The sequence below is a fragment of the Epinephelus fuscoguttatus genome, linkage group LG3, assembly GCF_011397635.1.
Source record: "Epinephelus fuscoguttatus linkage group LG3, E.fuscoguttatus.final_Chr_v1".
NCBI lineage: Eukaryota > Metazoa > Chordata > Actinopteri > Perciformes > Serranidae > Epinephelus > Epinephelus fuscoguttatus.
This window is the reverse complement of record NC_064754.1, coordinates 8058350-8082245: the sequence shown is the minus strand read 5'-3', so window position 1 is coordinate 8082245 and position 23896 is coordinate 8058350. Positions and strand designations below refer to the sequence as shown.

Genomic DNA, 23896 nt, shown 5'->3' with positions numbered 1-23896 from the left:
TAGCTCATGGACCCAGAGATTATTTTATTATTTTTTAAAATTTTATTTAATACTTGAGGAGACGATTCACTACCTGAGGCGCTAATAGTAACGTTGACAATACTTAACCATTTGCTAGTTAAGAACTGTTAGTTAACTTAATAATATATAATAGTCACCAGCGCAGAATGCATCTTGGGATAGACTGGGCCACGAAGAATTCAACTGTTGCATCCTCCAAATTCTTCTTGGCCACACTTGAAGGAGGCATGGGCAATAAAGATCAGGTCATTGTCTGTCTGTGGTTTAAAAGTCATCAGTCACTTGGTCGAGTTGAGAATGCTGATGGCAGTCGGGATGAAGGACTTCTTAAATACATTTCTGGTTGCCAGGGGGACTCTATAGCACCTCCTGGAGCTTAAGAGCTCAAACTGGCTGAAGAGAAGATGTAAGCTATGTGTCAAGATACGCCTCGCTTTCTTCCTCTTCCTTTCCTAAAGAGTTTGCTGAAGGGCTCTTGTGGCTTGCCAACTGTTTTACTTGCCATTGTCACAATCCTACAGAGTTTATTCTTGGATGTACAGTTATGGTGACTGTACCAGACAGGAGGGTGAAACGTTAACGCACTCATCATTATCAGATAATCAGTGACGCATCTCATGTCTTGGTATCTTGCCCAAGAACACTTCAACGTGTAAGGTTCCTGGGGGGAACCTTACACGTTGAAGGGTTTTTCCGATAGGCTCTTCCTCCTGAGCCCCTGCCACCCCCTACAGATGTATGTCAGTGGAGAGTTTCGCATACTGACACTGACCAGCCAAATGCCAAAATGTATTAACAATCCTATTTGACAGACAGTTGGGTGTTGCTCTTGGCTCATTTGTGAATGTGTAATGCTAAAGACGAATAATAGAGTCTGCACACTAGACCAGGCTCCGATTTAATTAAATTACCACCGGGGTGACTTTTCAAGCCACACCCTCTTCATCAAACAAAGTACAATGCAGAAACACACTCTCAAATTCCTACTAGCCCAGGTCACCTGGTGCCCATTCAGCTCCCTTCCATGAATACATCCATACATGAATATTATATATTATAATTGTGTAATGCTACAGACAGGCATCTTTAGTTCACCACAGATCTGAAAACATATGCAGCACATAAAGGCGTTTATACGATGCAAACATGCAACTCACATATTAAAATAGCTTTCAAACAGTGTCTGCATTCTGACATGTAGGCACTAACAAACTGTGAGTGTTTGTGTGTGAGTGTTCCTGTTTTACACGGAGCTGAGAGAATGCACTGCACTGCAGTATTTGTGTGTGTGTGTGTGTGTGTGTGTGTGTGTTGCTAATAGTTACTCACCAATTACAAAATCACCTGACCTCTGAAATGCTCATCATCACCACGGCTAAATTCGAAATGTTAACCCATGTTAGTTATGTAAGAGCATTTCAATGAACGAGAAAAAGAGAGGAGAGTATTTTTCTTCGGCAGGTTCATCAACTTGTAAACATCAGTTTATTACAAGTCTGTTTTGAAATGTTGCTTGTGTGTCAGAAAGTGTTAAAATCAAGAATAAGATGTAAGTGAAAGCAGCTCTCTGATGAACTGTTAGATGTGGAGGAATGCTTTCATTACTATCAATGTACTGTAAGGTGGCTGTCACGGGCTACTGAGACAGTAACTGTGAGAGTGAGCAATTATTTGCTTCAGCCTTCTTTCTCTTTCAAAGACAGACACACACACGCACAGAGATCAAATATCACTTTCTTCTTAGCAGAGTTAAGTGTTGAACTTTGATCTGCAAATTCGCCCAATGGGCCGAAACAAACTCTGCTTTGGGCATGTCAACTTCTTAAAGTTAAAATGCTTCTTCAGAGGAACAGAGAGCACAGAGCAGAACTAAACACCACATTTAGGTGCGTAATGATTTGATAGATGTTTTAAGTTGCCCTGGTGATAACCCAAATCCTTGAAAAGCAGCAGAACTACGCTCAAAGCAAAACAGTGCTGATCCAAGCTTCAAAAGGAATGCTCTTTTAAATACAGATCAAAAGTACAACCACAGGCAAAAAGACGGCATCTCAACTATGCAAGTCAGGTTGACCCTGTTCTGTTTAATTCAATAAATCAATTCAATTGTTATCTTTTTTTTTCATTTAGAAATCATTATCACACAGAAGCGGCTCTCCTCCATCTGGGATTATGCTCAGTCTTCTTCTCTCCTCCATCCATTGTGTATCATCATAAACATACTGGAGTGATTCCCTTAGGCTGAATCACTTTCTCTCTCTCTCTCTCTCTCTCACACACACAGACACACACACACACACACACACACACTTATTATCACCTCCACATACAACCCTCAACCACCATTCATAAACTGCTCTCTCTTTCTTTCTCCTTCTCTCTCAGCTATGCAAATCTATCCATCTCACCCCCACCCCACCCCCCCACCCCCCCAAACACACACACACACACACACACACACTTGACATTCCCCATCACCAAATGTTTAAAGTGCTGATAGTTTCCTCCCCCACAACCCACAGCAGACTGAGTATTAGCACCATCTCACAAAACATCACAACTCAGGCCGTGGCTGTTACTATGGAGACATGTTGCTCTGGTGACACCTAGGAAGCAAGGCATCTCACAGGGGCCCATACAGTCCCTCCATACCTGTATATGTTGCATTTTTTTCTTTTACAAATAAAAACTCACTATAGTGTTTCTCAGAGTCTAAAATAAAATTTATTGACAAAAATTTGATGACTGTTTAAAGGAACAGTTCACGCCCAAATCAAAAATGCATACATTTTGTCTATTTGTCAGTCTAGATTGTTTCAGAGTGAGCTGCTGAGTTTTGGAGACATTCGCTGTAGAGATGTCTGCCTTCGCACCAATATAATGGGACTAGGTGGCACTTGGCTTGAGGTGCTCAAAGCGCCAAAAAAATACATTTGAAAAACTCAACAGCGATGTCTCTTTTCAGAAATCATGACGTGCTTACTAGAGATAAGTCACAAACCTTGTTGTGAGCAGTTTCATGTACAGTAGGAACTATTTTCATTCTACAGAACTACACCTGCCAACCGTATCACCACACAGACGGAAGCATTCATGCTCTCTTGCTGTGTCTCAAATCACATACTTTTGTACTTACACTTAAGTGACCGTTGACGTTGCTGCATTGTACAAATTTTGCACTAAGCACCACTATTCTGTTGTCGGGTATGAGCCAGCAGTATGTTTATTTGGTTAATTTTGCAGTCTGTAATGATTTGGTACTGCAAACGATAACGCTAATGCTAATGCTAGTTTGCTAACTAGCTAATTTGTGGTCATCATTTCCGGTAAGTGCACAACGGCTGTGTTTGGTTTGAGACAACACCACCCTGTCGAAATTTGTGCACTACGCCAATGAGTACATAGTGCACATAGTATACTACATGGAAGTGTACTAAGGGAAGTATGTGATTTGAGACACACCATCTGTTTCATATCAATGTAAATCAAATATCTTTAACCTGGACCTTGGACTTTGGACATCTAGTGAGATCATGAATGTCTGTTTCTACATTTTCTGATATTTTTAGTGCCAATAATGATGCCCTATAATAACCTGCAGCCTTTGATAACATCCAGCTAACCCATTGTGAAAATACATGCCATGATGAAAAAGGCATATAGTGAGTTATCAGGGTTTCCCACACATTAATTTATTAGAGGTGGTCTGCCATGGTTGTAACATCTGCCGCTGTGTTTTGATTTTCTATTTTTGGAGCTGGACCGTTCAATAGGTGCGCTGCCATTCAGTTATTCATTGCACTGGGGGCAGAGAGCGTACTCTGGACACAGATGGAGCAGCAGCACATCAGGCGCAGTAAAACTTAATGGTTAATTGCACTGGGTCTAAGGGTCTGCTTTCACTCTAAATCCAAATTTAGAGAGTGGACACAGACTGACACACAAGGACACACAGACAAAAAAGGATAGTTAGCTACCCCTGTCATTCCAATTCTATGGAAAACACCGCTTTTCATGCGTTACGACCTGTGTGCACACCACAAGATTTCTCCACCGAGCCCTTGCCGACAGAGCCCCAGATAACGCGGTGACGTCACCAAACGTGGAGACGACACATCGTAAGGCATGGATATTCTTCCCAGTGTTGAATCAGATCTGCCTCCATGGTCTGAATCCAAACACAACGCGCTTCCCGTGATCCTGTGGACGCCGCCATTGTTGTTGTTGCTTGCCAGCTTGTCAGTGTTGCCAGATCTTGGGAGAGAAACAAGCAACCAGGGCTATGGAAATAAGCCCAAAAGAAGCGACTATCGTGCGTTTAAATAACTTATTAGACGGATATATATAGAGGAAGGTGACGTTTAGAGAGAAAGCCCAAATAAGCAACTCCACTTTAGAAACATAGCAACCCTGTGGGTTGTCCTCCTCACATTTCTTCCGTCCTCCTGCGTACGGAAGTGGGACGTATCTCGCCTCTCATTGGCCGATGCTCTTTGTCAGTTGTGTCAGGCTTCTCCAGTTTCCTAGCATGCCAGATATCCAGTCCCAGTCACAGACAAAGGGGCGACTTGCTCGTAGGCTTGTTCACACATGAGGACTCGTCGTGGCAGACTATCTGCCGACTCACCTCCGACCCAAGGTGGCTCTCAAGATCCTCTGTGACGTCAAAATCACAGTGAAAATCGTGTAATGTGAACTAGGCTTTAGGGCATTTAGTAATATCTATGGGTGAAGACTGCAGATTGCAACCAAATGAAACTCCTCCCGGATAGAATTCTGTCAGTTTAAGAACCAGTGTTTTTCTGATGCTCTCATTTCAGAGGGGCTTCTCACTACAGTGGCTGACTGAAAGAAACATGAATGGTCCTATCTAGTGTCAGTGTTTGGCTTGTCCGTTCATGGGTACTGTAGAAACATGGTGGTGCAACATGGCCATCTCTGTAGACAAGGACCTGCTCCCTTTATAGATTTAATAGCTCAGTCTACGCTAATAAAAACACAATTCATATTTTTAGGTTATTATACACTAAAGAAAACATACTTGTTATAAGATATTCAATTTCTGCCGATATCCCCTAAATCCTACACACTAGCCCTTTAACACCAGAAACTATTCATACTATGTAACATACTCTAGGTTACCAGTATTAAGAAATGTATCTGTGGACAATGTCAAAATAAAACCAATTCAAACTCAAAATGCTTCATCACATTCATTTACTTTGTCTATGTGCATGCATTTATCCCCAACCAGAGACCTGACCTCATGACTCTTAGAAAACCACAGCTGAAGCTTACATGACTATGAAGTCTTTCATGGTTCATCCATTCGCCACATGACTCTCCTTCACAAGCCGTTCAGAGTTAAGTAGCTGACACACAACCAATGTTCACACTTCTCTCATGTGTTATGTGGATGTTAAGTTCACCATCAGTCACACTTGTAGCTTTAGTCACACACATAGAACCTCAGCGTTACGATACTTGATGGTAAAAGTCAGTTCTTTTTTTCTTACCTAAAGGCTAAACTACAATTATTCAACTTTCTTTCCTGTTTCCAACACAGGCTATCGTAACAGTACACCTAAGTATTAGCTTGGTCTATTTTGTACACATTTCCACCAATAACAAATGCTTCCTTTAAAGTTTGCAACTTTTATGAAAATCAGTTTTTGTGTCCACATTGTCCACACAGTATTACATGTGATGGATAATTCCTCTGCCTCCTCTGCAAGAATCCACCGTATATGAACGAAAACAACAGAGGATCAGAGGAGTCTCTGACGCAGCTGTCAATCATGTCAATCACAACTTGTGAACTGCGATCAAACTGTTGAATTCGGCAGCATAGATAAAATATGAATCAAGATTCTGCTACTGAGACAGTATGTGACCAGGCCGCCATACTGGAAACATGGCCAAGCACCATCCACCAGCTGGACCAACCTTCTCATTTTACAGCTAAACGGTGCACTAAAATATGTTCCTGAATACATCTGAGGCGAGAAATAAGCAATGCAGTTAGAGAGTTTGAAGTTGAAAAAAGCCTTGCTTTTTCCACTATTGTCATTTATGCAAGAATGCAGAAGTTAATGTTTTTTTCACAGGCTCTGTTTAATGCCAATGGTTTATTTTTAGCAACATTTTAAATGAGATTTGGTCATGTTTCCTGGTCTCTTAGCCTTAACTTGGGAAGTCACTTCATAGCACAGATCAGCCTTGGTGACACCATGTCTACAACAGCCCGCATGCCTTCAACATTTTCCCCTTTACTGCAAAGTATAACTTGTGTAGCCACATGAATCCACCTGCATCTTTATCCCTTCAGCATACTTGGAAAGGCTCTTTGGCGTTACTTAAGGACATGCAGCGACAGACACATTCCCATGAATAAGAAATAATCCCAACTGTGCTGCTTTGGCGAGACTGTAAAGAACGGCCTTCCTTTAATATTTTACACTTTACCATACAGAATAAATACTGTAGGGTTGCGGGACCACAAACCCAAACCGACTTTTTGTTTTCTTGTTTTTCTGTGTGCATTTAACGAAAACCTGCTAACTTCAAGAGCAATGTTACACATCCCTCAAGAGGAAGTGCAAACAAGGTTGTAAGCAAGAATTTCTGTGTTGATAAAACATATCATAGAAGTTCTGATGGTGTTTAAGTTGACACAACAGTTTCTGTATATTTTAAATAGTGTATGATAATGGACTATACTGAGGTTATGTTTATATTTACTTTATTTATGTGTTAGAATACAGGCACAAGTTATTTTCGTCAGGTGTGGCGTCGTAAGGCAGATTAGTGCGCATGAGAGTAGGAGATTGTGGACAACGTCATATGTAAAAGAGAAAGTGAAGTTTGTGTTGGTTTGGATTGTAATAAGTTTTTGATCGTGTTATGCAGAGTTGAAGTATAATAACAGGTAATACGAGAGAATACAAGATGTAATTTTGGAAGGGCTTGGCCTGCTGTTTTGTTTTTCTTTTTGTATTCTCAATAAACCTCGTTCAACTTTTTCCCTGCCTCATGTGAGTACTGTAGATCTCCAGAAAAGGCGCAGAAACACAAGACACCTCACAAACTAAGTGGCCTAGGAACTTTGGTATACTGAAACAGTCACTACAAAGGTGATGACATGTTGGAATCACGCACAGGAAACACAACCTGCAGTCAGTGATCACTAATCTTGATCCAATCACCACCGAAAAATCAAAGACAAGCACTTTACTAAACAGAAATATCACTTGACATTTCATGTGTTTGACGTCTAGAAGTGACGTGTGACGTCTGAAAGTGTTCGTGAACATCATCTGAGTGAACGTCAGCGTTGAATAGCTCTGCTCCCATACACTCACTTTTAAATAAGGAGCAGATAAATGAGAAATCAAGGTATTCCATATTGAGGCTGAAGGATTCCTGAAATAAAGAATCAAGTCCTGAGTTTATAGTGATCATATCATACTTAATATCATTTAGAATTTGCAGTGGTATCTTATTCCTTTGCAACTTATAGATGTGTGGCAACTTTGAGTTTTTTGTAGCCATGTGTTTGCTTTCCTTACTATCCTGTTGCTGCCAGAGTTCCTCTGTCTGAGGGAGGGAGGATGTGCAGTTATTATGAAATTATTAAATCCTTTCATAGTGCCTGTGTGTTCTCACCATGCTTAATATTAAACATTAGTTGCTAACTAGAATATAATGAGACTTGGGAGACAGTAAACAGTGATCAGGACCCATTCTTGGCCTACATCAGCCTGATATAAACTCCCTGTACAGTTTCATAAACATACAATTGCAATACAAAAGACATATTTTGGTATAATAGAAATGAAATATATGTAAATAAGATTCCAATACTATAAAGCAGGATGTGATGGCTGTTGGTAGCCTACCTACAATCCCTGTAGGAATCTTTGTTATTTATGACTGATATGAAGCCTGTCTGGGGCCTTTATAGATAAACAAAGAGGAAGAAGAAACCTATATTTGTCATATGCACGTGTAAATTAGACATATAATTAGATTATTATAAGTGGCCTGTGTAACCACTCTGTAGCTCCACCAACAAACTTAATTTCCTCTGTCTCCTACTCACCCAAGACACTATGCGGAGAATGGTCTGAGGCTGCTGGAAGAAGGTGACGGGGTCGAAGGCTCCTCCGGCTTTCCCGGCTCCGTATGCCTGCATCCCCTCCATGGTCCTCCTCCTTTCTGCACAGCCTCCTCTCTGGTCCTCCCCTCCTCCCCGCTGCTGGTTCAAAGGCACAGGGTGTGCGGAGCACGGGGAAACCGACACGGAAAATCCTCGAATCTGCTCCTGCTTCTGTACTAACACCACCACTGCTCCTCCTGCTGCTCCTGCTGCAAGGATGGGTGCTGGTTTCTCCTCGGCTCCTTGGCGCACAGCCTCCCTGGTCTCTCGTGTTGTTGTTTTTAATTTAACCTCTAAATTCCCTGTCGTCCTCCTGCGATATCCGGCCAGAGGAAGCTGTGGGCTGTGCCAGTGTTGTGATGATGCTCTCTCTCACAGCGCAGGAGCCGGTGGCGGACACGTGAACGCGCCTCCGTTGTCACGCCTCTCACATCCACAGCACCCCTCGTAAAAACACACGGCGAGCACGCGCACGTGTTTATCAGGGGAGCGCGCGCTGGTGCTCACAAGATTGCCACAAGAAGTCACGCGCTTTGTCTGAGGGCTTTTTTCCCTTCAACAGGCGGGAGGAGGAGACCTGGGAAACAAGTGGACTCAACCAGAGCATGACATTCAAAGTTACAACTAAGGGACTGTACTTTATTTATCAGAGCAGGGGGACGCTGGGGTGTAGCCATGTACCCATTTCTTTTTCTGGCTGTTTATAGTAGATACCCACCTATCAGCTAAAAACCATTGGAGTATATAAAGCCCCTTTCCCAATGCACAAAAAAACTGCTACAACCTGTTAGCATCTGTCTATTTGATGCAACAGGAAAGGTTTTAATCAGCATTCAAACCAGAATCAGAGTCATATGTATTCATCGCCTCTGCTGCAGATAGGCATTGATGGAAATACTATGCCTGGGTGAATTAATCCGCTTTTACGTGTGGAACTTCCTGTCTACAACGGCTTGAGATGCACCCTCGTTGAGGACTTCGCTCAGATTATTGTGATCCCGTTTGATTCGGCGGTGGGAACCTCTTCCTTTGCTGACGTCGACCCCAGCAGGATTTGAACCCTTGAACCTTCCACATGGAAGACGAGTGCTCTGACCGCAACACTAATGCTATACAAATACTTTACCTAGGTGAACACGCTAATTTTAGCTAATTCTGCAATGATGTTCATTCATTCATTGTTCGTAATTGCATATACTGTTGGGGTTGTGGGGGGGCGAGAGGTGGGGTTCACCCTGGACGGGTCGCCAGACTATCACAGGGCTGACACATAGAGACAGACAACCATTCACGCTCACAGTCACACCCATGGACAGTTTAGAGTCACCAGTTAACCTGCATGTCTGGATTGCGGGAGGAAGCCGGAGTACCCTTGCTGATACAGGGAGAACATGCAAATTGCACACAGATAGGCTCCCCCATCCTGGGTTCGAACCCCCCATCTCACCAGAAACCCTGGTTGGCAACAATGCTTAACCACAATTAGTCTGCGCCGAGTTTGAAAGAGAGACTGAATAAGTCAGAGATATATAAAAAGAAGTAACCACCATAACATTTTCACTGGCCTCCGTGCTCATCTCTACTGTTTACTGACCTGGCCTGTCCGTGATGTCGAATGTGACGCACCAAAAAACCCACGTGCACACAGAAGGGCACACTTGCCTGCTGCAGACCCGTGTACACAGCGCTGATGCACTGGCAATGGGAAAAGAGCCTATAGCCTATTTTAAGCGGGTTTACACGTGTTAAAAAAAAAGCAGTTTACACATACTAATTTTGGTGAAAAGGGGTATAGCAGAATATAACCACTTCCTCCCCAATAACCTACCTAGCCACCTAGTAGTATACCTCATATACCTATACCTCATCAGCTACCACAAATACTTTTCCTGTAGCTTTCTTGAGTGACTGGGAGAAAATGCATGACCTTCCCTCCACAATAAATCACCATATTTAACAATTTCTTTTGGGGTTCTGAGGTTATTTAACAGAAATACAAAATACGATTATTTGAAGTTGAATGTCCCTGCTCTAAGTCAAATTTAAAAAAAAAACGTAACTCTTTCCCTAGTGCTTAAAAAAATATCTGAAGTGCCTGTCTCATTTTTGCACCACCCCATTCCCTCTCATAAGTAACGAACAGTCCCTAAACTACACTTAAAATGGAGATTAAGATTAAATATTTGTTCAAGGTTACTTAATATTGACTTAGAATATTGAATTATGTCTGAAAACACTGTAACAATATGATAATACATTTAAAAGCGATACGAACACCACAAAACTTTAAGAAATAAAGTGATTTATGATGCTGAGGGAGGAAATCCCGCCCTCTAGTGGCCTTACCGGGCTTTGCTTAAAATATTCTGTGTTTTAATAACCCTAAACATGTCTTTCAGGTAGTTCTCACTCCTGACCCATGTACCGCATTATCGTGCTCGAACAGCGAGCCTCACCTGTCGAACAGATCTTATCTACGGTTGAATTTTCGGCTCATAAATCTTTCCAGAAACGCCGGTAACCGTCTACAGCTTTTGAGGAAGCGTGCCTGACAGACATGCTCAGGGGAAAAACACCACGCTTAAACTTCCTCTTACGTCCTCACAACCAGCCAATGACAGCAAAGCTACGCACTGCACGTGCTCGCTGTCTGGACCAATGAAACGCCTCTATGGCTGGTTGCTAAGAGACGCGTTGTGTCTGTGTTACCGAGGGTAAAAGAAGATTGATGCACAGAGAGCTAAAAACTGAAAGTAGAGCTTATTTGGCGTCATTAATGAAACAAGAGAGGTTACTCACAGTGTCCGGAAGTTATCCACGGTGATGGTGAAGCTGAGGGCGCGATGTCTGCTCGTCGGTAAGGTTTTGAAAGACATCTTTATGCTACTTAAGGGTAACGGTATAGGGGCTAACGGTAAAGCTAAAGCTAACCAGTCTGTTGCTAAACTCACCCTCGTCTAGTTAACTTAGGCGTTAAAACACTAAAGATAAATAGACGGTCCCCTGTCTAATGCTTTCATGAATGTACAAAAATGTATTTAGGGTGCAGCGGGCAAATCGCAACAATTTGCTGGTTATGTTTTCATTAGTGTCACTCCTAATACCTCAGGTGTTATGACAGTTACTAGCATTACATCCAAATCACTACTAGTGGATATTTGACAATTGCTGGTAGGCCTGTCTGTGTCTGTGTTTGGACTTTACTGGCTGTTTTTCAACTTCAACTTCAACTCAACTTCAACTTCAACTTTATTTTGTCCCTCGAGGGCAATTAGTTGCACAGCAAGTAAAAAGACATACAAAAAAAAGACACACAAGAAAATAAACACTTGCGTGAGGAGAGGGGATCCAAATACAGTGATCTGAAACAACAGTGGTCATCTCCAGCAACCATCAATGTCTACATCAGCAACATCATCATCATCATCAACAACATCATCACCATCACTCATCACATGAGTAACAACCAGCCAAAAGAGTAGCCTCAGTTAAGCATGACTTCTCCACTGCCCTGCATTCGAAAGAGAAATGGCAGTAGGAATGAAGGAGTGCTTCTTTCTGTTACTCTTAACAGGTTTTTGACAATGCCAGTGTTCAAACTCTGACTGACAAAGGTGAATGATGAATTTGATTGACGAAGCACTCCGAAAAATGCATTTAACATACACTTCTACATAAAGCAAAGCTGAGAAATAAGAATTGAAAACTTAAACAGACACAGATTTTGATATTATGTCTCTCTTTCTCTGTCTGTGTGTGTAGGAGATGCTGCGGTGGGGAAAAGCGCCCTTTCCCACATGTTCCACAGTGACGGTACTCTCTTCCAGAAGAACTACAGCATGGTGAGAGCAACACACACACACACACACACACACACAAAATACAATATTGCTGGTTTAATCCTTCTTGCAATACTGTCACATGACCTCCAGCAAGGGCACGCAGTTCCAAATACACTGCGGTGTATGTGGAGCACCCTGCATACTCTTGTTACACTCCTTGTAATAAAGATATATGTATTCACATCACACAATCGCAACTGAGGAATTGGGTTGTAAAACAACTGGTGGAGGGATTTAGGGATTGGCTGCGCTCTGAGCCGGGGACTAGCCACAGGCTTATATTTTTACATTCAGGTAGGGTAGCTAAGGGTTTGAATCAAGTTTGAAGGAGCAACTTGTGAAGTTTGGCTCACTGCCAGCCCAGGATAGACAGCAGTACGAGGATCCATGTGCTATGAAGTGCTGCAATACTTAACTAGTATTCAGTTATTCGGTCCTACCTGATATTACAGCAGCTAATCAGTGAGTTGATAAGCACAATCTGCTGCTTTACTTGTCATATTTTTAACAAGACTTTGTTTAAAGTAACTTACCAGGAAAACCCCATAGTACTATGACCTGTAGAGATCTCAGCAGGCTCTTCAATAGATGTAGACAGTGCAGTTGAGCAGTAATAAAGTATTTGTGGAGCACAGTTTAGAATCAATAATGCACAGTCACATATTTCAAATTTACTCAGTCAATAAATACACTTAGAATTGGCAATTATTCAGTTTGCCTGAGGTCATAGCTTTCCTTTTCCTAAGATGTTATTATCTATCAGTTGCAAATCATCAAGCCCAATAATAGTAACTGATAATCATGATCATATTACTTGAGTAGTTTCTTTAATGGAACTCCTTGCAAGCTTTTCAAGGACCTGCAGAGGTCTCTTAAGTCTACTCCAAGAATCACCGAAGTGCAAAACAGCATAATGTACCAATTAATGCTGATGCAGAGAAGTCCAATCTGCATTATTTATGCTAATCTGCACGAGGGAGGGAACTGTGTCATTAACCTGAGTCTGTGATATATGGGGTCACGGCTGCTCACTGATTTCCTCTGTCACTTTTTCAAGGGCTAGTACTGCCTAAGTGCATGCACTATACATGCAAGTGAATGCAGGTGCAGTGCACCTTGCGCACCATCATTCGTAAGTCTGCTTTTAAGCCTTGTAGCTGGTTAGGGTACAGAACAGGTTGGTGGGTAAATACTGGACAAGAGCCAAGTGTGTGTATATGTGTGTGTTTGTTCAGCGCTTGCTGTGTCAGCAGTATCGGAGGTTCTGAGGTGACAGGAACGTCGATAATTAATACAGCAGGATTCTGGAGAGCCACCAGAACAGGTACTTAACAAGCATGCGCACAAACACACACACTGTACAACAGTGTTGAGTGTCTCCATACTGCATAGACCCATACCTACTTGTTTGTGATGCTGCGTGTGTCTGTTCATGTTGGACAAGTAGAGTATTAACGAAGTAGAAAGGTGCTGCAACAGTGCTGCATTTTTAATTTGCACTGGCCAAGAATATGTGTTGCTGCACCCCATGCAAGCCTTAACACATTTGTTCTACTGCATAATCAGGAAATACAAAGAAATTAAAAACATACAGATGAATGCATAAATGTGTAAAAAAATATATGCAATAAAACAAATATGAAAATAAGAGGGCATGCCACATGGAGAGTGAAAGGCAAAACATGCAGGTTACCATGTGCACCTGTAGATCAAAGCCCCTTCCACCAGACACCCCTTTATTAGCTGGATGCACTGAAACAAATGCTCATGGGAAATTGCTGGTCACGGTCTCTGCTGTTGCTATGCAACTGTTAAAATACCTATTTGAAGCCAGCCCCTTGCTTGATAGTAGCTGAAGTATTTTTAACTTGTTGCTCAGTTGGCGCCAAGTGCTTCATACAAGACAAACTACACCCTCCAAAACTTTGAAGCTGTTCAGAATAAATTTTTGATGAGATACTATGTATATTATGTGTTGTAGTATTGAGAGAAGCAATAGGAAAATGCAAAAAATGGGAATCTGTTAAATTTAGGTTATCCTCTCCTTTGCAATCTTGTGCCAAATACACACCAGGCAGTGGCAAACAATATTTTTCTGCAGCTTAGAAGTGTGTTTATGTGTATCAGGCAGGAAGAAATTCTTCGTAACAGAGGTCACAGAACTTTGTTTTCTGATTGGCTGTGGGTATTCATTCATTCATTGTCTGTAACCGCTTATCCTGTTGGGGGTGATGGGATGGCTGGAGCCTATCCCAGCTGACGTAGGGCGAGAGGCAGGGTACACCCTGGACAGGTCGCCAGACTATCACAGGGCTGACACATAGAGACACATTCACACCTACAGACAATTTGGAGTCACCAGTTAATCTGCATGTCTTTGGACTGTGGGAGGAAGCTAGAGCCCCTGGACGAAACCCACAGTGACACGGGGGGAACATGCTTACCGCTGTGGGTATTACGGTAGTATACGGACCACAATGTGTCACTGAAAGTCTTGACTATTCCCAGCTTTTAGTTAGGCTGCACTTTACCGCAGAGTTAAACTGCCGTAACTTTCCATAGTTATTGCATGGCAACTCACTACAGGCCGCACTCTGCTACCACTTGGTGTGTTTTCAGAAATGCTTAGCAAGCTTTAGAAATATCTGGACAACTACTGATCAGATTCACATTTGACACGGATATGTTTTCTTTTGAAACTTTTTGACTTGCACCACTGCCGGGTAAAACCAAACCCTGACTCAATGCTTTTATCAGTTATGTTTCCTAAAACATTTAGAAGGGGATGAATCTTGTACATTTTTTCATGACCCCTGCCCTTCCTTCATGCACCACAGCTTACCCAGGATATCCACATATGCACAAGAAATGTCAAAATCTAAAGGGACAGAATGACGTGAAATTTACTAAGCTCCTCAATGCTCCCAAGAGAGTGATCTCTTTCCATATGTATACGACTTGAATTTTCAATTGGTGATATTCTCAGGCTAAAATGTTAACATACCTCATATTTGTAATTCACAGATTGCCAGAGATCTGTGTGGGTACAATAGAACCTAAAAAAGAGGGTGGATCATGGGGAGTACCACCAGCTGGTCCAGGAGCTTCACCTTGATGATGTCCATTTCCGGGCACATTTAAGGATGACTCAGGGGCAGTTTGACAACCTGCTGTCTTTCATTGGGCCGTGTAGCTCTGGATATCCAACAACCGCTACCACCAGTTTCTCCTCCATTGTTTACCAACTGTAAACTTGTCATGACCACCACAGAAGACTGGCCTCTCAAATCATCCGATTGGACAATGGGAAAAAAGATCATGAAAACATTTTGTGTGGTGCTTTTCTGCTCTGCGTTGAAGTTATTTCAACTCGATCAGTTCATAGCGCTCTGGCAAAAAACACCAAATGCCTGGAGTGCAGAAATGTGAGGCGCGTTGCAACGTTAAAACCGTGAGCAAAAAGCTTAATTCTCTTTAAAACGATTACAAAAAGGTGCCTCCAGCTGCTAAAACACTTTCTGTGTGATTAGGGCCTTACTCTACTGTTACTTGTAGGACAAACTCTGAAAGGCTGCCTTTTTTTGTACATACTTAAACCACTATAAACACGGCACCTAACACATGACTAGCAGGTCCATTACCAGTACCATTTTTAAAGACCCCCTTCCAGTGGAAAACCAAGTCTTTACCCTTGTTTTCATGTCCATGTGGTGTTTTTTATATGCTCCAAGAGATATGAGCAAACGAAGCAGTCAGCATGATGGCTGAATATTTTCTCCTTGGAACTGCATTGTACCATGACAGTATCAAAAACATGGACTCCTATTTCCAGGGTCAACTTGCACGGTATCAGAGGAGAATCCAGGTGTAGCGAAGTATCAGTATTTTGCAAGCTAAGTTTCACTCTCACTTAAACTTGTCAGACCTTGCGATCGGGGAAAAAGATTTATCTAATATGAGCAACACATTATTAGCTGTTTGATATCGTATAAGCCTAAGGCTCATGTTATCTATTACTGTTTACAAGCAGAGGTTTGTGTGTGCGATGAGCAGAATTGAAAGTGAGCAGGTACGCATACTTGATGAGAAAGGTGCAGAGTTACAATAAAGCCATTTTAAGACATGAAGGATTTTTTTTAAGGATAAATACTTTTGAGGAACAGAGATGAGATTTTAAGGGTTGGATCAATGCCCAGAGAGGAACATTAAGCAGTGTTAAATGTATCGAGTTGGATTTCTTTTTAAGATTTCACTGCAGATGGAAACAGGGAACAGCGTGTCCTTTCCATTGTGTCTAATGTGAAAAAGAAACCGGTGCTGTAAAGAGTTATTCCTTGTGCAGACGCCTGTGCCATCCCTTATGTTCTTCAACTTTTGATTTTGAAGGGTAGCGGAGGCTGTCGGCCATTCTGCTCACGTCCTCCTTTGAAAATGTCAGACGGCCCGTTAGCAATATTCCAAGCTTATTTGTTACTAATAGGCCCTCATTGACATTCCAGCGAGAGGCTTCCTATGCATCACACCAGCTCATTAGACCGCTCCGAAGTGGGACTGCCGCATCGTCTGTGGGTGTGTGTATCATTGGATCCTTGTTATGAACTGTTTCTGTGTATGAATCAGATAAATGTTAGTCTAAGGTGTGTATGTGTGTCTGTGTGTGTGTTTCACAGAGGCAGTGAGTGTGAAAAGTGTGTGTGTGTGTGTGTGTGTGTGTGTGTGTGTGAGTGTGAGTGTGCTTTAGTCTCGGGCATTTGACACGCTCAGTTAAGTGTGAGCTCAGGAGATCAGATCAATTTAGACTTTGGTGCTGATGTGAAGAAACCTCGGCTTGCTTCTTCAAGGTCACCACTGATCTCATACAGCGGACACGTAGTGGCAAAAGGCAGCCTGCAACCATCCAGTCCACTTAGGACTTTATTGATCTCCAAGCTTGTGAAGAACATGCATCTGTGATAAGACCATATTTATCATATCCTCCTTACCCTCTACTTTCATATCTACCTCCTCTATTTGCCCTGTGTCAATTTAAAAAAAAATCTCAGCTACTTATGCCTACAGCCTCTGCAGTAGAGCTCAAACAGCTATTCTTTCTTGAAACGACCACTGGGCGGGCTCCAAAACCCATCTGCCACCACAGCCACACACCTCTAGCATACAAGTAAAAAGGGAAAACAGCTACTCTGGTCATTTTAGTCCCAATTTTTAGGCCTACTCCTCATTTTCGACTGCCCCTTTGTCCCACAGAACGGAGTCAGGTTGGGTGGTTGTTTAAATCTTCTATGAAATGGGACAACCCTGATGCGTCATCAGTATCGTCATCTATGGCGTTTACGTGAACAGAGTCGACCACGGCAATAATGGCATATCACAATGACACCTGTTTTCCGATCTGTTCACAACTGAAAGTACACTAGTGATGCTCTTAAGGCTAACGCTAGCAACCCATTGGTCCTACGGTGCCTACCACTCTGCAGTGGTATTAGAGGAGTGGTAGAAAGTGCAGCAACAATCGATGCTGGATTTTAGTTAAAGGTACAGTATTTAAGATTTTGGGGGATTAAAGCCTGTTTTCACCAAAAACTTTATGTATAGTACCTTTGGAACCAAAAGTAGCCCTTCAGACATGGTAGGTCTTTTTAGCATTTCCACTGCAAACAGTACTCTTAAATGTGGGCGGAGTTGCTGTCACTCACTGCCTCATCCAGCACTCCTTGTGTTTCCTCATTATGGGTGTCACGGAGGGAAGTCTGCACCTTTTTTATCGTCCACAGAAAAGGGTTGCACACTGACATTTTCAGAACAAAATAAAACAGGCTGCAGTGAGAGTCGATGGGATATTTAAACCATTTGTGCATTTAGTCCTTCTCAGGCAAGCACAGGGGTTTAATATTGCCGTAGTCCACATGTTACCAACATTTTTTTTCTCCATATGAGGATTACAATATATGCAGTTCAGACAATCCAGTTGGAATTAATATACATTTTTAAAGTCTTGAAGATCCACTCATTACTAAAAGTGTATGTCATCCAGGAGAGACAATAAAAACTAATGGAACAGAACAAGTTGAGCAGAGTGACCATCCTCTATTGATCAGTCATCAGACTGCAGTGTTCACAGCTCCATCTTTTAGTACCAGATCTGTGTGCTAGGTACCCCAACAGAGGGGGGACCAGAAATGGGGACAGTGCTGAACGGTTCCATTGGTACCATCCACAACTTTTCATAGTGGAAATGGTAAAAAGGCATACCGAACAGAACTGAACTGTACTGGACTGCTTGGTGGAAACGGGCTTTAGTGGCATATAGTGGTGAGGAGTGCACATTGCAAACTGGAATTCCTTCAGTGTTCATTGTTCAAGAGGTTTTTACTGGGAGCCGAATTTTCCACAGAGGTCTCCTCCTCGCCAAAAGAAACATACCAGGTAATTAAAACCAGTAAAAACACTTAATGAAGTAGTTTCAAGTTACAAATCAGCGTTTGTCCGACACTGTTTGGCATATCGGAGACAGGTGGCTTCCCCACGGCATACTAGTGAGTGCTCACGTTTTTTCTCCGATAATTTAAGATCAAGACGTTCAGGAGGTTTTCAGCAGAAGCCAAATTCTTTGCAGATGTCTCCTCCTCTCCAAAAACAGACCTGGTAATTTAACTGGTCAAAACACTGAATAAAGCAGTTTTACGTTACAAATCTGTATTTCTGATGCTGCTCCAAACTGATGGGCTTCTAAGTACAGTGGCCAACGGGAGAACAGGAGTAGACTGTGAATGACCCTATCTAGAGCCAGTACAGTGTCTGGTTTGTCCATTCTGGGCTGCTGTAGAAACATGGCAGTGACGATGGTGATCTCCACAAACGAGGACCTGCTCCTTATAGATATAAACGGCATGTCAGGGAAAGCACAACAATTTTTATTTTCAGATGATAATACACTAAAAAACTATATACTTATTATATTATATTCCATTTCTGCCAATCAGCATATCCCCCTATATTCTACACTCTGGACCTTTACTTTTTGGGCATCATATGCCATCAAAGAGGAAAATGTGATAAGGAAATATGTCAAAATATGGGACTGTCTTGCACAAATCAGCAATGGCTAGGTAGAACTGTATACTAATTGTGTTTTTATGACCTTAATACATTGACACAACATGAAACCAAGATAATATGGATTTTTTTAATCTTTATTAACAAAGAAAATACATTTGTGTTTGTTCTGTTTATTTTACTGCTTGTGCAGCCATATTACAACAGAGGGGTAAGGGCTAAATGGGCGATTGGTACTGAGCTTAAGTCTGCCAAAAGAGACTTAACAGCCACAGCCACAACTGTCAAGTTCCAAAACTTCTCTGAATGTTTCGTCAGAATCATAATTGTGTTCACTTTTTCTTTGATTACACAAATTTAAATCCAAATTTTGCCAATTTTAGTTTTATTTGGGATGAGACAGCTGTTGCACTGCTGCTTCTGACTGGACGACATTCAAAACTTAAACAATGGAGTCTTTTATTAAAGCGGCTTAAATCAATATTTTTATACTAACATTGGACCACATGACTGCAAATCCACAGAGAATTATCACCCAACTGCAGATCTCCGCAGCTGTACAGAGCTTTATAGCCTGCAATTTTACCAGTCGGAATTATAGAAGGGAAAACAACTTTTAGGCAATGCCAAGTGATTTTTCCAAAATAACTTACAAACCACAGCCAAACTGTCAGCTTGTGGTAACTGTCAGCCCTGAATAAATGTAAACCTCCCCCCCTTAGATTTTCATTAACAATTCAGACTCTAACTACATCTTAATTGTTGCCACCACTGGGCCCGAAGGGGGCTTGTATCATTCTTATAAATATACTCAATTTAACAACAGTACGTCGAAGCTGCTTTCAAGGAAAGCCAAGCTGCTAATTAGTGATGCTCATGCTTGGACGTTAACAATAAATCACATCAGACAGTTTGCCGTGCTAATGTGTATAGTGTCGACTCTGTGACAAGCAAATGTCTCTTCTCTTCTCTTCTCTTCTCTTCTCTTCTCTATAAAGAACCACACACTTTACACATAAAATGTAGCCGAAAAGAACCCCACTACTGTGAGACACTTTGTACAAAAAAAAAAAACAAATGGCAGATGTTTTTCTAATTACATTTACAGAGTTGTTTTTCACAACAAAGCACAGACATACACTGTGAGCTTCATGACAGTCTTTTAGCTTTACATCACATAAACAGCATTATAATTAACATCTTGGTTGTGTTTGCTTGGCAGACTACCGGCGTGGAGCTGCTGATGAAATGTGTCAACATCCCAGAGACCGGTGACAGTGTGGTGAGTCCAGCCATTGTCTCTTCTTCATCCTGTGTCCACCACAAGGCTCATGGGCTTATTTATTGTAATAAAAGTCACCAAATAACAGGAGGTGGGTGGTGAGATTTGGAACCCATCACTCAGTGTGGGAAAAGTTCTCTCAGACATTTAATATTGTAAGTTTCTCATCTTTATTCAGTGAGCAATAGGGCAGCATTGTAAGAGGAACATTGCCCTTGCCAAAGAAAGTAGGAAGTTAAAATCATGTAATTTGACTAAATTTTCATGTATAACACCTCTTCCCTTCCCTTCCCTTCTCTTCTCGCCTTTCCCCTCCAGGAGCTCTACATCATAGACTCTGCAGGGAAGCAGACATTAGTGGAAGCCTGCGAGAAAATGGTGAGACTGCTTCTCTAGAGTTTTTCCTTTTGCATGAAAGCGGTGAAATTCACTACCCAGGCCGCCATGTCTTTACACAAAGTGCAAACACAGGGGAGCTACTGAAGTATTATTTACTTTGTCACAGAAGTAGAAAGAAATAAGCTGATGTGATACCAACTCTCTCCCCTTCTCCTCATTCCCTACACAACCCAACACGCCCGATCACGACCCATCATCTTCCTCTTCCACAGTGGGGTGAGGTGTCGTTGCTGTGTCTGGTTTTTGACCTCACCAGTGAGCAGTCTTTTGCTAACTGCAGCCACTGGATGGAGAGAGTTCGTGCTCACTACCAAGGTCTCCACATTCCAGGTAACAGCCCTTAAAAGGTCAAAGAATTTGTGGAACGCTGGCAGACTGTCAGGGCTGATTTTCAAGACTCAAACCATTCCCGGCACCATAACGTGCAATACCACACCCACCCGCCATCTGCATATATGACCAGTTAGTTTTGAAACCCCACCCAATCCATCAACACAAGATCCAGGGCCTTACCCCTAACTGCAAATCTTAAAATAACCATGCGCTGTTCAGTTAATTTAGTTAAGCAGTAGCTTTATAGTGATCATTTTGGGTCATCTCATACATGTGAGATGAAGATAGTATATTTTAACAAAAGTAATTCAGGAAACACAGTTTAGATAACTTTTACTTATTCTCAGAAGACACACATGGTCAGCAGTCAGATGATTAAAACGCTAGAACTTTAAATTAAATTATCATTATTTCCATTTTATTTTATTGATAACCCAGCATCCACAATCCAACCCACATGTTCTTTGTTTTACCCAGAACCAACCTGGAATTAAAACTAAGACAAAATATCAAACGTGAATCACATTTTTTGCAGGTCTCTCTGCCAGTACCCGCGGGTGCCCAACATAGTTCAAGACTCTGTGTGACACTGGATTTTTTGGCCCAAATAGATATTGATATTTATGAGGGAAAAAAAAGACAGAAATCAGCCAATATTCAGTTTTTAAACATAAACTGATACATTTACAACCCCTTAAAGGAGCTGTATGTGACATTTAGAGCTATCTATTATTCAGAGACTGAGATGGGATTGTTTGCACATGGTTGTCAACATAGAGTTGGCTGAACCAGTGGCTAGCAGGTAACGGTGCTAACAATGGCAAGCGTGCTGACAGAGATAATGGTGTTGACCTCAAGGGGATACTGGTTGTTGGATGTTAGGCTTTCACAATGTCGCTGTTATCAGCAGTACTCGCCCCTAACGACCATGTGAGTGCAGTGCAGAGTGGCAGCGATTAGCTAGCCAGCGCAAGGACTCACGCACCGACAAGCATGAGCAAAACTTCTTAACAGAAGACAGAAATAATACATGTCATGTTTTCCCTTCTGATCTATCCTCCATTATACCAATTCATGAAGTAACCAACCAAACATTCGGCATAATCTCTCTTTTTTTAGAAGTTCCAGGGGGTCCACTTTGGTACATATTGTCTTTATTTTTAATTTGTTTCTTCTCCATGAGATAATGGATGCATGGATGGACATGAATAGAATTAAATGACCATCTGGTTCATCGGTCTGCAACCTTTGTTATCAAATGATGGTCTGAATTAGCCTATCTATATTACTAATAGTTTTAGATGAGCATTCATTAATATGTTATAGCACAAGGTGGCTAATTTGTAGTGGGCTGTTTATGATTATTTGGTACTTGGTACTTGGTACTTATTTCAACTTGTCTCCTATTGTCCTAAATTTGTTTCAAGTGACTAGTGACATAAAAATAATAGTTAGCATGTTAGCCGTTAGCCTAGATACAGCCGGGGCGCATAGTAGTGTCAGACCTGTTAAAACGTAAGTGAACGGGCAACCTTCAAGTGCAAAGTTAGTCCACTAAACAAGCTTTTTTTCCACAAAGACCGCCTCATATTGTTAGGATAAATGTCAGAGAACATATAGAAAACGACATGTAAACGTGTTGTCTTACCTTACCGGTGTGATGCCATGTTTGTTTACCATTTAGCTCTGCTTTCCAAAGTGCAGCCGAAATATCGCGAGAAGTTTGGACACCCTAAAAGCAATGCTTAAACATTTGGTCCTAGAAGTGTCTCGCCTTTTACTTTATAGAGACAATAAGTCAAATAGTATTTGTTTAGATGTCATTGCTTTCCATGACAGTTTTCTATGTGTGTGTGTCAGGTGTCCTGGTGGGCAACAAGTCAGACCTGTCTGGACGAAGGGAGGTCCAGGCATCTGTGGCCCAGGAATGGGCCCAAAGCCAGGGGTTAGAGTACTACGAGACATCGGCGGTAAGTTTATGTCAATATGGACTCCATTAATGTGTTCTTGTTTGACTTTGTGGGTAAAGTGCACCATATGGCTTGTACTGTATTTATGTTTGAGTTTAGAATAGCATCACTCATCACTGTGTGTTCTTGTGTGACTCTTACAGAAGGAGATGGAGAACTGTGATGCGCCGCTCCTCAGTTTAGCCCGGGCCTTTCACTCTCTCTACCAAGAACGTTGTGAGACCATCCAGAACCTGAGTCCAGGCTAGACCACTCAGTCACACGCACCTTGTTTTTTTAATAATAGGATAGTAGACACAAAAAAGTTTATAAGCTTTATGGATAATACATGTGACGATTCAAAGAAACCCTGTGTTCTTTTGTACCACCTGCACTGCAGGCTCGGCAGAGAGTGGCTTGTTTAGAAGGATATTTTGATGCAGCCATGAATAAAGTTGTTTTTCTATGATAATCAGTGGTTAGCTGTGTTGTCTCTTATCTGTCTGCTCCCTCTGTATGCACAGATAGTGGGGTTTACTTTACCCTCGATGGTGGAGTCATTACCAAAGCTACAATAAGACTCCAGCTCTTTGTGGATGAAAGAGAGTCTGTTCCTCCCCTCCTCTTCTCTGCATAGATGGCTGCTCCTGATTTTAGGTGGGAGCTCACCCTTATTTATTGCCTCTCCCCCCTCCTTTTATGTTTTGCTGTAATCTCAATGTGACTTTGTTCGTGACCTCATCTTCTCTCGTCTGCCTTCTTTCCTCATCTCTCTCCATCTTTCCTCTCTGCTTCACTCTCCCTTTCTGTCTCCCTTCATTATCGCTTTGTTTGAAAAACTCGTCCTTCCTGATCGCCG

The 23896-nt window shown here is 42.0% G+C and overlaps 2 protein-coding genes across 3 annotated transcripts in view; one reads left to right on the top strand and one right to left on the bottom strand.

The window, feature by feature from the left end:
* Positions 1 to 8545, bottom strand: part of LOC125885445 (synaptogyrin-1-like) — a 35350-nt gene extending 26805 nt beyond the window's left edge. Inside the window, exon 1 of one of the 2 annotated variants that reach the window (XM_049570983.1) lies at positions 8123 to 8545. In XM_049570983.1, the coding sequence (XP_049426940.1) occupies positions 8123 to 8224 (102 nt within the window). In that variant the 5' untranslated portion in view covers positions 8225 to 8545. The remainder of the gene's footprint in view (positions 1 to 8122) is intronic. The other variant, XM_049570982.1, reaches the window with a different exon arrangement.
* A 2321-nt stretch (positions 8546 to 10866) lies between these two features.
* ift27 (intraflagellar transport 27 homolog (Chlamydomonas)) lies at positions 10867 to 23495 on the top strand. Its single transcript, XM_049570985.1, has 7 exons — positions 10867 to 11036; positions 11942 to 12021; positions 20297 to 20356; positions 20675 to 20734; positions 20968 to 21085; positions 22949 to 23058; positions 23202 to 23495. The coding sequence occupies exons 1-7, from the start codon at positions 11003 to 11005 to the stop codon at positions 23304 to 23306; spliced, it is 567 nt and encodes a 188-aa protein (XP_049426942.1). The 5' UTR covers positions 10867 to 11002; the 3' UTR covers positions 23307 to 23495.
* The last annotated feature ends 401 nt before the right edge of the window (positions 23496 to 23896 follow it).